An 11,250-nucleotide genomic window follows, 5' to 3' on the forward strand; every position below is an offset into this window, starting at 1 on the left:
CAGAACCAGATTCAATTAGACTAAGGGGAACGTAACTGGAAACTACTCGACATATGGTTGAATTTTTCCACATTTCGAGCACCGCTCAGAAACGTTGGAGTGGTCAGTAGTGAGGATATATGTCATTTTGTTCCAAGTAGGTTACTTTATATATATATATATATATATATATATATATATTAAGAATATGATTGATATCCACAACTTATGCTGCACACAGACAAACAATATTAGAAAACCTTTGTCTTTATTTTGTATAGAAACAAATATTAGATGTGACTCCGACAGTGATCACAGGACACACAGGATCACTGTCAAGAGACACTACATAGTTTGTAAGTTACAATAGGGTAAATGGCAGTGTATTTCAGAGGACTTTGTATATTGTACACAGTACACATTAGTATGTAGTCATGACAACTACAGGAACACTATATCAGTCAGTTATTTACATAATCTACAGCAAGGAAAAAAAAAAATCACGCGACGCCTGACAAAACCTTGTAGTGGTCACCCTCACTAACATTTCTTCTAGCAAATTAATGCACAAAAGCACTCACACACACATACACACACACAAACACACATATATATCTCATACACCACTAATAATTATGTCAGTATCAACAAAAACAAATAATCACCACCAGAATCATTAAAAATTACCCCATCACAATTATTCCCACTTCCACCCCATCCACTATAAGTCACTGTCATCATCTTCATCTGAAAACTAGACTCACAACACTCTTGTTTCCTCAGTCACCGAGAGCTGAACCATCACATAGATCATTTTCTGAAACATTTTTTTTTTTCTCTCATCATTCTTCTGGTTACTAGCGTCTTCACTTTCCCTCGTCCGTTGGTTGCCCGCATCTGCTCCCACTAGGAAGGAGGGAGCCTTGCGCGCATCTGCTCCCACAAGGGAGGAGGGAGCCATGTCCGCATCTGCTTCCACTAGGGAGGAGGGAGCCATGTCCACATCTGCTCCCACTGGGGAGGAGGGAGCCTTGCCCGCTTCACAGCCTCGCCTCTTGTCTCACAGGCCACACACTTCCTCCAGGAGACCTTGTTTCGATTTGCTCTTTGACTTTACAAAGAACATCTTAGATTATTATCGTAGTTATGATTAATGTATTAGGCACAACGAACCGATACTAAAAAACAACAGAGTTAAGACGTTTGAATTACCAATATCAAGCCACTGTGAAAACATAAGCACACACACTCACTCAGATGTAAAGTAATAATTCTCAAACACGCAAGTGTTTTCTTGTTTAGACTCGCCTTTATGCTAACCATATTTTCTTTTTTATATTCATATGTTACATTTTCTTACATGTACACTTTTTAAATAAAAACAATGCCTAAGTCTTTTTGTAAACAATGAACAAAGCACAACATAAGAAATCATTATATCTTAGCCTACTTGTTTCATTGGTCTTAGGTATTTCTCCGCTTGTCGGTGCTGCGTGAGGCTACCATTTCATTATTTTCACTTAGCATAATTTTCTCTCTTTTATTCTCACTTGTTGGCTGATCGTTGCTGACGTGGACAGCTGGTGTTGTCAGCTGAGGTTCGCCATCATCTTGAGCAGTTATGAGGTTATCAGATTCTTTCTGAGTTTCCCCAAATGGTCCTCCATCCTCATGCGTTTTTTCATACATGTAAACTGTTTCTGAAGGACTTGGATACGTTTTCAGTAAGCTCACAGACTGTGATGTTGGAGATGCATCATGAGGGTGGATGGAGGAGGAATGAGTGGCGGAGTGTGAGGACGTAGATGAAGAAGGAGGTGATGTATCCTGAGGTGACTGTCTAACAAATATTCCTCCTCCTCCTCCAGGTCTGAGGGACGTCCTTCGACCTTCCTTATGATGGTGGTGCCTCACTCGATGACCCTCGGTGCTATTCTTTTCCTGAACGTCGTGAGATGCTGCACTGGCTCCAGTTGTTGGCTCCTCTGGCTTCCCAGACCCGCAGCCGCTGGTGCTAGAGTTTGTCAGTTCGTTGTGGCCTTTAAAGTGTCCTTCCGTTACATTATGTGGTCCGTCAGGTTCAACGTCCTCGTTTGTCGAGAGTGCCCATGATTTCTGCGACATATTGCCTTCTCTGAAGTTCCCTTGAAGCTCGAAGTCTATCTGGAATTTCTGTATGGCTACATGAGCTTCGTTGAGGATTTTCCTCAATTCCTTGACACCTTCATCTTCGTCGTAGTAGGTAAACTTGCTTTCCCCCGCTTGACCTGGAACTCCAGAGGTCTCCTCGTCTCCAGTCTGCCTTCCACAATGCTCGGTACAGTCAGACTCATAAGATCCGTCATTTTGCCGGTCACCAGAATCTTCAAGTTCTCCTCGTCTACTGTGAAGTACCTTTGCAGCTGTCTTATCCCTTCCCTCATCCGTGTGACCTGTTAATAAGACGTTCTCAGTGCTGACCACGATGACTTCTTGAACCCCATTGTGCTCTCCCTCACCCACCTGGGTATACGCAACATCGTCTGGATTTCTATCCACCTGCATTCCAGTTTCCGGCTCCGAAAGCTTATTCTTCGCTTGCTCACCGTTTCGGACAGATGGTCCCTCACTCCTGATCGCCTTTGTGTGATGTTGGAAATCCAGTTCTTGTGTTTCTTTCTCACTATTCTCATTGTTCACCTTATGGTTTACCTCACTAACGTCATATCTGTCTGTTTCCTGTGGTAAACCTAAAGGTTTACTGGGACTAGCAGACCTCATGCTGCTGTCTTCACTAGTGCTATTGCTGCTACTTGCGCTAAACTCGCTACTTCCGCTAAATTCGCTACGTGTCTTATTTACAGAAGTGACTACAGTCTTCTCCAACTGAGGTTTTTTGGGACTAGAATGTGATGTAGCCGAGGCTAGGCTAGGGCTATAAGCAGTCTCGTCTAACTGGTAGGTTACCTGAAATAAAAGATGGAGGGTCACCTCTCTCTATTTGTCATCTTACATTCAAGAAATATTTCACTGTGCTCAAATACTTCTTCTATTCACATTTCGTCAATTTTAGGAATATAATGATTACTCATCACGAGCTACAAGACAAATGAACAATCGATTTCAAAACAAATTCTAATCTGATTAGTTTACACAATCATAATCTTGAGTGAGAGATTCTAATTCCAATAACTGGTAATAGTACTGCAACATAACGTAAAAAGTGTGATTATACTGTACAAGGAGAGGATTCTCTTCCAACGTCACAAATGAGGAACACTGGACAGGCATTGGTCAGTATGATATAGAGTCGGAGGTGGTGCCGCCATGTGGCACGGCTGGACCAGAAGCTTACACCAGTTACCAACAGGAACTGAATAGTCAAAACATACGAGATTACTGATCAAAGATGGCAATGGCGACCAGCTGTTTACCCAAGCTGTTGCTACATAGAGGCACCTCTTGTCCCTGTACCCACATGTATTTAGCTGAGGTGACATTGGATTCATGTGCTGATGGGAGATCAAACCCATTACCGAGTGAGTTAGACTAGACTACAACACATATGTAAACAACAGTGTGTACTACTGGTAGGGTCGATCATGACCCCAGGCAAGTGCCACTGACCTGAGCATATCAAGGACCGTGCGGGGACACAGGGTCATGCACAACACTACTTGGAGCATGCCAAGGTCACACATTGATCATCGACACACCATGCAGTCATGCCGCGCACGCACAAACACACACACTTATACACTACCACGACCAATAATAGAATATACTGACTCATCTTGTACACTCTTCTGTCGCTGGCTCACCATGGCTATTATAGCACTAGCTATATGGCATTAACCTGTCATTCTTTCCAATTCTTGGACATTATCAATCACCGGGGTCTTTAATCGGTATGAAGTTCGATATAATCACTATTCACTACTGGAGCACAACAGTTCAGAGGAGTGTACAAAAGACAATGCCACAGGAACACTCGTGTGGTGTTTTCAACTGGCACAGAGAAAGGTAAAGAGATTAGTACCATCTGTTGGATCCTTCACAGCCAAAAACTGAAAAACATCTCTCGATGGAATCCCTTGTCATCCAAGAAACCCATCGTGTTTCTAAAATAAAAGAATACCACACATGAGAATCGTTAGCTGGGGAAGTTTGTACTGATAACTTCGCTATGTACAACGGGTCTCTTATGTTACTGTAAGTCGATAAATCTATGTTACATGATCAGAAAGTCTGTTATGCAGTCTTGAATCTGTGTCCACAAAACTTATTTGTTAAGTCTATCAGATCACACAACAACTTGAACTGTTTCAGTAACCTTAAACATTCTGGGTTATGCATTCAAAATCTGTTACTGGATAACTAAATCCTATGTTATGGAAACATTGTCTGTCTGTATTGACTCTCTCAAATGTATAAATAACTTGCTAATATCAAATCACTAAGTTTGTAAAATATTTTTTTATGAAGAAGACCACAAAGATGATGACTCCAGAGGGTTGTGATGATATTATCACAGAATTACGAGTGAAAAAAATCTTTTAATGACTGTTTGCCTTTGTCGTACTTTGTCTAGGATAACTGACTGAAAGAAAGACACAATTACATTGATAATGGTATTGACATCACTAATGACTACACCAATGGTTCACCTAATGCCTTATCAAAGTCAGATTTCCATTATATATATATATATATATATATATATATATATATATATATATATATATATATATATATATATATATATATATATATATCGTACAACAGGTTACAAGGCACTCCAACACATATGAAATTTATGAAGTCTGACTGAAACAATTTTGGTGAACACCAAATGATGCGTTAAATGCTCGACCTCACAGCTCTGGAATCACCTGGTGGTGTAGTCCAGCAGTCAGTCGACCACACCAGTGGTGATGTGGCCAACCTCCTACTGCACTATACTACCTCGAGGAACAGGTAATATAACATTACACGAAAGTGCTTACTACACTGTACTTTTATAACTTAAAGATGTGAAGTTTATACTGTATTCTTATAACTCAATGATATTAAGTTTATACTGTACTTTTATAACTCAATGATATTAAGTTTATACTGTACTTTTATAACTCAAAAGATATTAAGTTTATACTGTACTTTTATAACTCAAAAGATATTAAGTTTATACTGTACTTTTATAACTCAAAAGATATTAAGTTTATAATGTACTTTTATAACTCAAAAGATATTAAGTTTATAATATACTTTTCTAACTGAAAGATGTTAAGTTTATATCATACTTTTATAACTGAAAGATGTTAAGTTTATATTATACTTTTATAACTGAAAGATGTTAAGTTTATACTGTAATTTTATAACTCAAAAGATATTAAGTTTATACTGTACTTTTATAACTCAAAGATGTTAAGTTTATATTGAACTTTTTTTTAACTCAAATATGTAATTTCTTTTTCTCTCAAAGTCTAGTACAGTGTTGGGAGTATATGACGGGCTCATATTTAAAACTGGTTTGGTTTCTCATCAGGGAACTCTTGTAGAACTTTGTCTACCTACATATCTTACTATGATTGTCCGCGTCAGAAGCACACGAAAATCACAGAACAGATGCACCTGGTGGCTTGCACTGAGTCCGAGGGGTGAATGTACTCTCAAGATGTAACGTGTTGGGTATTTTCAATTCTTACAGTTAATGTGTTTGTTTAGCATTCCTCATAAAGTAAGAGTACATCAAAAGGTATATATATATATATATATATATATATATATATATATATATATATATATATATATATATATATATATATATATACATACATACATATATATATATATATATATATATATATATATATATATATATATATATATATATATATATATATATATATATATATAATTTCTTAGAATATTATTTTCTTAGAATATTAAGGTAGATAATTATAATTTCTTATTATAGAAAAAAGTAAGTTAATAAAAGTACTTTATCGAATCAGTGATAACTCATAAAATATGTACTAAGACAAATATCTGGGATCGATCAACCAGTTAGGAGTTACCAGTGGAATAGATGGGCAGCCAGTCTTCACTGTACCCTCACTGTCGATCGCAGTGATACTCGAACATGACCAAAAATGCACTGCTTCTAAAGCACGTCACTGTTGTCAGGTAAATAGGACACATCGACTATCATGAGCCTCAGTATTTAATAAACTTGTTCATTTCCAAAACACACGTATATATATATACTGTGGATTTGTCATCGTGTGAGGTGGCTTAGGAAACCACACACACACACTATATATATTACATGTTCCTCGAGTGTAATGTGATTACTGTGTGGGTGTCACAAGGAGGAAGTGAGGCGTGCAAGGTAGTCACACACGTTGGGCGTCGGGCGGGCGGGGCGGGCGTGGCCAGGAGACGACTGGTACATCAGAGAACCGTCAGGCAGTCTGGACACCAGGTACCCGTCTACATCCTCCTCCACCGTCACTGTAATGAACACCCGCTACACTTACACCCGCACACCTGCTACACTTACGCCGGCACACCTGCTACACTTACACCCGCCACATGCTACTTACACCCGCACACCTGCCACATGCTACTTACACCCGCACACCTGCCACGCACTGCTTACATTCGCACACCTGCCACCCGCTACACTTACACCCGCAGAGCTGCTACGTACTACTTACACTCGCACAGCTGCCATCCGCTACACTTATACCCGCACACCTGCCAACCGCTACATTTACACCCGCACACCTGCCATCCGCTATACTTAAACCCACACACCTGCCACCCACTACACTTACACCCGCACACCTGCCACCCACTACACTTACACCCGCACACCTGCCACCCGCTACACTTACACCCGCACACCTGCCACCCGCTACACTTGAACCCGCACACCTGCCAACCGCTACATTTACACCTGCCTCGTACCACTTACACTCGCACACCTGCCACCCGCTACACTTACACCCGCACATCTGCCAACCGGTACACTTACACCCGCACACCTGCCACCCGCTACACTTACACCCGCACACCTGCCACCCGCTACACTCACACCCGCACACCTGCCACCCGCTACACTTAAACCCGCACACCTGCCATCCGCTACATTTACACCTACACACCTGCCTCGTACCACTTACACTCGCACACCTGCCACCCGCTACACTTACACCCGCACACCTACCAACCGCTACACTTACACCCGCACGCCTGCCACCCGCTACACTTACACCCGCACACCTGCCACGCGCTACGCTTATATCAACACAACTGTCACCTACTGACGCCTACTATACCAAAATCTACAGTCATTCATTATACTGACGTCCACCACACACACACCACACAATACATTTATCAACTTAAGAATACTTATTATACTGAAAACCATCACTGATGTCTGTTACAGTGATGTCAGTGCAGTGCCATCCACCACACTGGTACCCGTAACACTGACAGTGATGTTCATTAACCACAGCATACTGTCACCCTCCACATCATCACAGTATACTGTCACCCCTCTTCAAATGATGTCAGTTACCCTAATACCCAATACACTGACACCCACTACAGTAACTACCATTACAGTAATGCTGAAGTGTACTTCAGGTATAACCAATACTCCCCAGCAACCGGTACACTGACAACCACGACTGTGATATCCGCTACACTGACACTCGATACACGCAAACAGAAGCCACCCACACTTAGCAGATCATGGCATCCACAACACTGACACTGATTAGAGGAACTCCCTCTACAATGACATGGTGGAAGTCATTCACACGTCTCGAGCAGGATCCGAGACACTGAGACACCTGTAAAAGAGATGATTAATAACCTCATCTGTAAATCGCTTCTGGAAACTGGTAGAACAAAGCCTGCTGGAGCCTCTATCAAAGCCTATACTGGAGCCTCTATCAAAGCCTATACTGGAGCCTCTATCAAAGCTTATACTGGAGCCTCTATCAAAGCCTATACTGGAGCCTCTATCAAAGCTTATACTGGAGCCTCTATCAAAGCTTATACTGGAGCCTCTATCAAAGCCTATTCTGGAGCCTCTTTCAAAGCCTATACTGGAGCCTCGTAATCATCAGCGAACAACAACTGACTCACTTCCCAGGCCATTTCATCCACAAGAGACTGCATACTCGCCCCTCTCTCCAAGACTTGCATTTACCTCCCTAACCACCCCATCCATAAACAAATTAAACAACCATAAGGGACATCACACACCCCTATCTTTTACCTATCCTAGAGTCCAGAAAATATATCAAAGTGTTGCTTTTTTGACGCTTCAATGTGCTTATTTGACAGTTCAGAGATGAGTTTAAGTGTTACTTCTCACACAGTCCACAAATCAGTTAGAAATTGTTTTTGAAGTTTTTTTTTTTTTGGATGTGTTGTTTCTTTGTCCAGAGATAGGTCAGAGTGAGTCTAGATTATAAGACAATAAACCGTCAGTTACTCACACTGAACTCAGACTGTCCCAGGTGTAGGTCACTGGAGCTTATGGCTCCAAAATGTCGAGAGGTTTCTGATCATTTAGCCAGATATGAAGATAACGCTCTTGGTCAACACTTCCACAGTTACTACCTGGATAGTTTCTCCCTGTAGTTATGTAATCATGACGGTGTTAGCGCGGAGGGATTTAAGATAACCTAACCATCAGAAAGCACATCAGTTAAACTTTTCTAGAGATATCATGAATCGACAGACACATTCAGTCAACAAAGGATAACAATGGAAACAACATGAGATCCAATGCTTTGTGACGTGTTGATATTATCCAGATGTGGTAGTAGTAATCCAACCGTAAGAGAATGTGAGAATAAGAGGCATTCTAAGCTTGTTGACAGAGTGATTAAAACACATGAAAGCCATTTATCTATTAGACAAAGAGGCCCAGTCATCTGTCAAACAAGAAACCAATTGATCTGTCAAATCAGAAAGCATAATCACCTATCACAGAGGCCTATGCAATTGCTAATCGAGGAAGCCCATTACTGATCATTCGAACACATTCACCTCTCACACGAAAAACCAAGTTGATTTGTCAGAGAAACCTAACCTAACCTATCCTTCAAATAAACAAAGAAGACAAATCATCTCTCAAAATACGTTGTTTCTCTGTATAAAAAACCTTTCCATCATTCAGAAATCTCAATCATCCATGAGATTACCTGAACCATATATCTGTGAAGCAAGGAAACCCATTTATCAAAAATATCAGAACCTTGTAGTTCATCAAACATCAGAGGCCATTCGTTTGTTAGAGAAACCTATTCAAAACAAGGAAGCTCATTCATATAAGAAACCCACAAACCAATTCGTGTATCAAGTCATGAAGACAACTCACTCAACAAGGAAGTCTACTTGTCTTTGAAACAAGAAAAACCTTTTCATCTCGTGTATATATATATATATATATATATATATATATATATATATATATATATATATATATATATATATATATATATATAATGCCCCAGTCATCTAGCAGACAAGACCTTTCAACCTTATCATGGACACAGGTCCCGGCTCACTGTTTGTCTCTGCAAAGAGAACAACTCTTGTTAGTCTCAACTTATCATCACTCATCATATTGCAGGGCCGACAAATGGTGTTCGTCCTCTGCGGGGGTCATCGCTTGAGAACATCTGAGGGTAAAGACTTCGTAAAAGTTACTGGAAAAGAAGTGAGGAGGGAGGGGAAGTGAGGACTTGACTTCATTCTGAACTTGGTGTGTGCTGGGGGGGAGGAGGGAGTGAGTGGTGAGTTCACGTGCCTTAGAACAATTCATATATCACTCAAAACATGTGCTAACAGAGTGCACGACAATAAGCAGCTCTTACAAGCAGCAGCAGCCTTAAAAGGAAAATAACAGCTGGGTATTCTTCATCAGGGGAGGGAAGTCACAGTGGTATGAATGTTCTCCGAATCAGAACGTGAAGAGGGCGCGCGCGTGTCCTCGGTCTCCAGAATTTACCTGTGGCAAACTGAAGATCTTCACTGAGGAACCTATGGAGGTCCTCGTCTCGTCTGCGGAGCTCGGTGGACATAAGCAAGGCCCAGTCGGTGATGGCCGAGCACTGGTTGTCCAGGGCGTCTTGTCGCTTCCGGATGAAACGCTGGAAATCCATCCGCTGCTCTTCCAGCACCTGCGGCAGGAGACGGTGTAGTGTAACACCCTACCATCAGAGAGGTTTTGATATTTTGGTGAACCTTTGAAAACTCGATGACAGGTATCTACTGTCAAGACAATATCAATGATTACATAAGGCTAGTAACACAATACAGTAGCTACAGAATATAAAGTTATTGAACAGTAAGGATAAGAACAAGGATGTCTGTGAAGCGCAATTATTGAAACCTAAACATACTGAAAGTAACATAATAGACTAAGGCAGATTGCTACTTTATGATCATTGATAGACTGGCCATACTTCAACGTACAAGGTCCAATATACAACTGATATCTACAGATTATTCTGCGTATACTGAAGGAAGAAACAAAACCAATAGGTATTCGATAATACTCGACCATCTGCTTCACCTGCTTCACACAATGTACACAATTGTGCTGGGAAAACATCGAGAAATATGTCTCTAGCGACTGGAGGATTGTGACCTGCACATTTGCACTAATGTGAATCAGCATTCTACAAAATTTTCTTTGAGTGATTATATTATTCTCAGACCCTTCCATACTTTCCTCAATACCTTCTGTGATGTATCACATACAGTATGTCCGCTCATCACCTACCTACACCTGACAGACCTCATACAGTGCTACAACCAGCCCACAATCTCTTGTATCTTACCCTTAGACCTGCATCATTATCATAACTGCAACGCCCTTATCATCCCATACCATGCAACACAACTTGCAACAGTCTCCCCCTCACAACCTGCTGCACAAAGACTTATCCATGTACTGCACTCCCTCACTAGCTACACCGTGACCGCTCCATTTGCTGCACGCTCCACCATCCGCAGCTGCATCCTGCTTCACCACCTGCTGACCTACCTGCTCGTGGGTCTCGGCAGCAGTGCGCATGCCGGCCAGAACATTCTGCGTGTGGTGAGTGTGAGCGCGAAGGCTGTGCGAGAGAGCGTCTGCCTCCTTCCTCAGCTCGGCCTCCTGGTTGAGGTAGAGCTCATTCCAGGCGGCAGTGGCTGTGCCCACGAAGACCCGCGTGTCCAGCTCCGCCTCCTCGATCTGTCGCACCGAGGCGTGGT

General features: G+C 41.6%; 1 protein-coding gene across 1 annotated transcript in view; it reads right to left on the reverse strand.

Moving 5' to 3' along the window:
- Positions 1-230: 230 nt before the first annotated feature.
- Positions 231-11,250, reverse strand: part of LOC139752356 (uncharacterized) — a 471,037-nt gene continuing 460,017 nt past the window's right edge. Inside the window, exons 10-13 of the mRNA XM_071668308.1 lie at positions 11,039-11,250; positions 9,998-10,169; positions 6,362-6,471; positions 231-2,925 (exon numbers count right to left, since the gene is read on the reverse strand). The exon at positions 11,039-11,250 is cut by the window's right edge and continues 13 nt beyond it. Coding sequence (XP_071524409.1) covers positions 1,444-2,925; positions 6,362-6,471; positions 9,998-10,169; positions 11,039-11,250 — 1,976 coding nt within the window. The 3' untranslated portion in view covers positions 231-1,443. The remainder of the gene's footprint in view (positions 2,926-6,361; positions 6,472-9,997; positions 10,170-11,038) is intronic.

This window comes from Panulirus ornatus, chromosome 2, assembly GCF_036320965.1.
Source record: "Panulirus ornatus isolate Po-2019 chromosome 2, ASM3632096v1, whole genome shotgun sequence".
Taxonomy (NCBI): domain Eukaryota; kingdom Metazoa; phylum Arthropoda; class Malacostraca; order Decapoda; family Palinuridae; genus Panulirus; species Panulirus ornatus.